Below are 4,913 nucleotides of genomic sequence, written 5' to 3'. Positions count from 1 at the left end.
ATATGCCTATTTTAAACATACTCCATTATGTAAACGGTTCAGGTGAGAACTTAACCTAAAACATGAAAGGTTGGAGGAACTTTTTTACCATTTAAGTAGAACATGAAAGCAGCCTTTTTATTTAGGTAGAGGTAAGATTTGCCTACCCTAATACACCATCAAGGTATTGGGCTCAAAACCCGCTCAAGGCGACATTGAGCAATTTCTTTCCTTTTTTCTTTCTTTCTTCAGGTGAGAACTCCATTTCGTTTGCATTCTCAGTTATAACATTTTGATAAAAAAATAAATAAATTTTTAGCATTAAAATTTAAATATAAACCAAAGATGATGATTTAGTGTATAAGCAATTAGTGGTCGCACAATAGTTTGAATTAACGGTAATGCGCGTTTAATCAAACAAAAATATGGTAGGTTATGCGAAAAAATAATGTGATGCGGGTTTACAGATATGTGGAAGTATTGAACAACGACAACTACCAGGGCAGATAACAAGATAACGAAAAATCTGAAAATGGAGATTTTGGATATTGAAAATGCATGTTGTCAATTGTCTGCATCTTGGGGTGAAATATCAAATTAAGACTAGTGGTGCAGCCAACTGCCACCTAATAGGCTAAAACATATATTTGAGGCCAATGAAAATACAGGTATAGATTTAACAAGATAAGCCATTTAGTCAAATTAATCAGTATAAATTAAGATTCCAAATTCAACCATTTCCATAAGTCAAACCAAGTGTCTCCTATTCTTAACTCCCAACACATTCTATTTCTAATGGCAGCCTCTACCTTGGCCCTCTCATCTGCTTTTGCAGGACAGGCAGTGAATGTAGCTCCATCAGGCACTTCTGAGATTTCAGGCAATGGACGTGTCTCGATGAGGAAGGCTGCAGTCAAGCAGGTTTCATCTGGAAGCCCCTGGTACGGACCAGACCGTGTCAAATACCTCGGCCCTTTCTCTGGTGAATCTCCAAGCTACCTTACAGGTGAATTCCCAGGAGACTATGGCTGGGACACTGCTGGGCTTTCAGCAGACCCCGAAACCTTTGCCAAGAACCGCGAACTAGAGGTGATCCATTGCAGATGGGCAATGCTTGGAGCTCTAGGATGCGTCTTCCCTGAGCTTTTAGCCAGAAATGGTGTCAAGTTTGGTGAGGCTGTCTGGTTCAAGGCTGGAGCCCAAATCTTTAGTGAGGGCGGCCTTGACTACTTGGGCAACCCGAATTTGGTTCATGCCCAGAGTATCTTGGCCATTTGGGCTACACAGGTCATCTTAATGGGTGCTGTTGAAGGTTATAGAATTGCGGGTGGGCCTCTTGGTGAGGTTGTCGACCCACTTTACCCTGGTGGTAGCTTTGACCCATTGGGTCTTGCCGATGATCCTGAGGCTTTTGCCGAACTCAAGGTTAAGGAGATAAAGAATGGTAGGTTGGCCATGTTTTCCATGTTTGGGTTCTTTGTGCAAGCTATTGTGACAGGGAAAGGACCATTGGAGAACCTGGCTGACCACCTTGCTGACCCTGTTGCCAACAACGCTTGGTCTTATGCAACAAACTTTGTCCCCGGAAAGTAAACTAAGATGAACTTTGATGCAAATTTGTATGTGGATCAATATGAACATATTGTTTTCTAGAGCCAGTTTGTTTCTTCTGAATCACATTGCTTCCTTCACATGCATTTTTACGGCACTAACTGAAGTCTTGACAACTGAGTGACCCTAGGTTGGCATTTGTACAGGAAGCAATCGTATTCTCCCTATAGACAGTTAGCTATGTAATACGGAAGTAAGATACCATTTAATAAGAACAATGTAAATAAGCACACGTGATGAATTTAAACACAGGTATATTGTAGCTTAAAAAGTTTAACTGCGCTTTAATTATCATTCAAAAACTTCCATGAGATTAGAAACCGACAAAGGAAAGGTTGTTCTTGAAGACATTAGCACTTTTAGTTAAAAAGAAAACCACCTCAAGCTACCGACTGGATGTTGCATCACACATGGAATTTCTTGGTCTCATAGAAGGTCTACATATGCATTTGGAGGGCCACTTTAAACCGCCTACCTGAAATTTAAATCTGCAATTTAAGATACATTAAAGTCCCTTCTTCCCTCTGCCTTTTAGTGACGATGTGGAGGAATCTCTGGACCTTTGTCTCCTAAAATGCTCATGAACTTAGCACATCTGGCAAAAAACCTAAGGCAAGTGCCAACTCGAACACGCTAGCTCCAACCTTATCTTTGCATGCTATCTTGCTTGAAAGACTGGCAATCTAGATGGCACGATGGTGTCTTTAGTTGTTGTCCGGATTGTATAGAAATCACAAAGTCGGTTGGTTTACACAACTGAGCAGACATTTCAAACAACTCTTAAATATGTTCTCCATGTTCGGGTTCTTTCTGCAGGCTATTGTGATCGGGAAAGGAGCGTTGGAAAACCTAGCTGACCACGTAACAGATCCTGTTGCAAGCAAAGCTTGGTCTTATGCAACAAACTTTGTACGCGGAAAGTAAACTTAATATGTGTAATTGTGTATATCTGAGAAAAGTGTCAAGTTGTAATCTGATGCAAGTTTTTTAGTGAATATATAAAATATATATGTGTGTATATATATATACACTTTTAGGGAAAAGTTATTTTGAGTCCAGTCTTAATTATATTGTTGGATTGAGTGTGTTTGTTTCTTCTCAATCACATTGCTTCCTTCACATGCATTTTTACATTGTCAAGTGAAAAATATCACGGCCTTGGCACCCGGATCACCGTAGGATGGTATTTGTACATGAAGCAATATACTTCTCACTAATTCCCTATGTTCTTGCTGGCATCATTAGTCTGTTAATGCATTCCACCATCACCTAAATAGTGTTGCCGCAAGCCACATTTTAGCCCCAATAAAGAACATAATACAACATCATTATGAAACTATTAAAAACGTGACAAATACTTTATAACTTTTAAAACCCACATGTAAATGTTTCATGAAATAGTAGGTACCTCCCCTCGTTAACGAGATATGATACGGTTCTGTGATCTGATACTCGAATCTTCTCTAAGATTTCATGTTGGTAAACCATTTTGAATTTCGTAACCTGTCATTAAAACAATCAAACCAAAAAGCTTAAACACCTTGAAACAAATAATAAGTGAGTACCAAATCAGTAGAAACTGAAAATAAAGAAACCTTCCACGTACCACTAGACACTAGTTACAAACAATACACAAACAAGATGATAAATACAGTATATTCAAATGTTGAGAGTTTTTTAAGAAATTACACCTATCCAACTAACTGAAATAAGATATCATTCAATCAAAACTATGTAACATAAGGCCAGGTGATGAAATCAAAAACATGAGAAATTTATTGTACCTTAAAAGATTGAAGACAGGTTCTCGAAGTTGTGGCCGGATAGGTTCAGATGTCTCCTCCAGGGGAGCGATTGTTGGGTGAACTTCATGCAACAGGTAAACCTGATCTATGTGAAGGCATTAGCATTTTTAGTTAAAGAAAACTGCTCTCAAGCTACCGATTGGGTGTTTATCACACATGGAATTTGTTAGCCTGAAAGGTCAATATACGCATTTGGAGGGCCTTTCTAAACCAGCTAACTTTGCACTCAGATCTGATATTGAGAAGCATAAATGTCCCGTCTTCCTTGCCCTTTATGTGACGATGTTTGGTGGAGGGGGGGGGGTGCTTTGGACCATTCGACTCCTCAAAAGTGCAACGAAAAACGTAGGGCAAGTGGCAACTTGTCTCAAGCTTGCTCCAAAGTAACTATGAAGGTTATCTTTCTTGAAGCCTGGCCAATATAGGTGGTAAAGCTTTACACGAGATATTTGTGGTGTGTCTTTGGTTGTTGTTAGGGTTGTCGTCAAGAGGTGAAAAAGTCAATTGGTTTACGCAATTCGGCAAAAGGAAACGGCTCTTAGACAGGAGCACATGGTGTTCAAATCCACAAAGAATAATATAACTACTATCCCGGTCCATATGGACATACTCTTTACTATGCTCAAATATATCTAAGAAGTCGTATCTGCAAATGGCCGAACTCACTTTGTCACACAGTTTTGTTCTGTAAATGCATGTTCTTAACATTTTTTCGTAGACATTTCATTGATCACATGGCTGTTTTTGACCTTGTCTTTCAAATAAATATAGTGTGTGCTCAAACACCCCCCGGTCATAAGTATTGATTATCAAAAAACTCTTGGTTTGAAATACTAAATACAGAACAATTTTGTTCTTCAAATGTTTTCAATCAAAAACATGTCAAATCACTAATCAAACAATTCTCGTACGGAATATCATACTTGATCCTGAAATTGTTTAGAAACTTGATCTGCAGCTCTGATGTAGTGTTTATCGAACAATTTCACTTGGTAAAACATATCTTTTCTCACAAACATTGTTGCCTTGAGTACGAATATTGATGTGTTTCCTTTTTTTATTTATTGTCCCTTAATTCTATCCAAATAAAATAATAAAGTAAAGGTATTATTACTTGTGGATGTATGTAACTATGAGCAAATGTCTATGTTATGTAAAAATCTCATCAAATGTCTATCTTAGGTAATGAACTTTCAAATCCAGGTTACTGAATATATCTGACCAATCAAAAACTAACCTGTGGCAACTTATATGGTTGTCACGTATACCCGGGGTACATCGATACAATAATCGGATTTGAAAGTTCATTACATAACAGACATTTGACGAGATGTTAACATAACATAGACATTTGTTCATAGTTAGTGATATTCATAAGTGATAATCCCTAAAGTAAATAATAAAAAATAAAATAAAAAAAATAAGTAAATAAACAAAGAATAAATAAATAAATTCAAGACTTATCTGAATTTGAGATTTGAAATGTGGTTTCATTAGTCCGGTTGCTATGCTATTGAG

At 37.7% G+C, this 4,913-nt stretch overlaps 1 protein-coding gene across 1 annotated transcript; it reads left to right on the top strand.

Moving 5' to 3' along the window:
- The first annotated feature begins 714 nt into the window (after positions 1–714).
- Positions 715–1,653, top strand: LOC122591170 (chlorophyll a-b binding protein of LHCII type 1-like). Its single transcript, XM_043763392.1, has one exon. The coding sequence runs from the start codon at positions 775–777 to the stop codon at positions 1,570–1,572; it is 798 nt and encodes a 265-aa protein (XP_043619327.1). The 5' UTR covers positions 715–774; the 3' UTR covers positions 1,573–1,653.
- The last annotated feature ends 3,260 nt before the right edge of the window (positions 1,654–4,913 follow it).

Source organism: Erigeron canadensis, chromosome 3 (genome assembly GCF_010389155.1).
Source record: "Erigeron canadensis isolate Cc75 chromosome 3, C_canadensis_v1, whole genome shotgun sequence".
NCBI classification, from domain to species: domain Eukaryota; kingdom Viridiplantae; phylum Streptophyta; class Magnoliopsida; order Asterales; family Asteraceae; genus Erigeron; species Erigeron canadensis.
This window is presented reverse-complemented; position numbering and strand designations above follow the sequence as displayed.

Coding starts and splice junctions, on each gene's coding strand:
- LOC122591170 (XM_043763392.1), top strand. CDS start 775: ATGGCAGCCTCTACCTTGGCCCTCTCATCTGCTTTTGCAGGACAGGCA.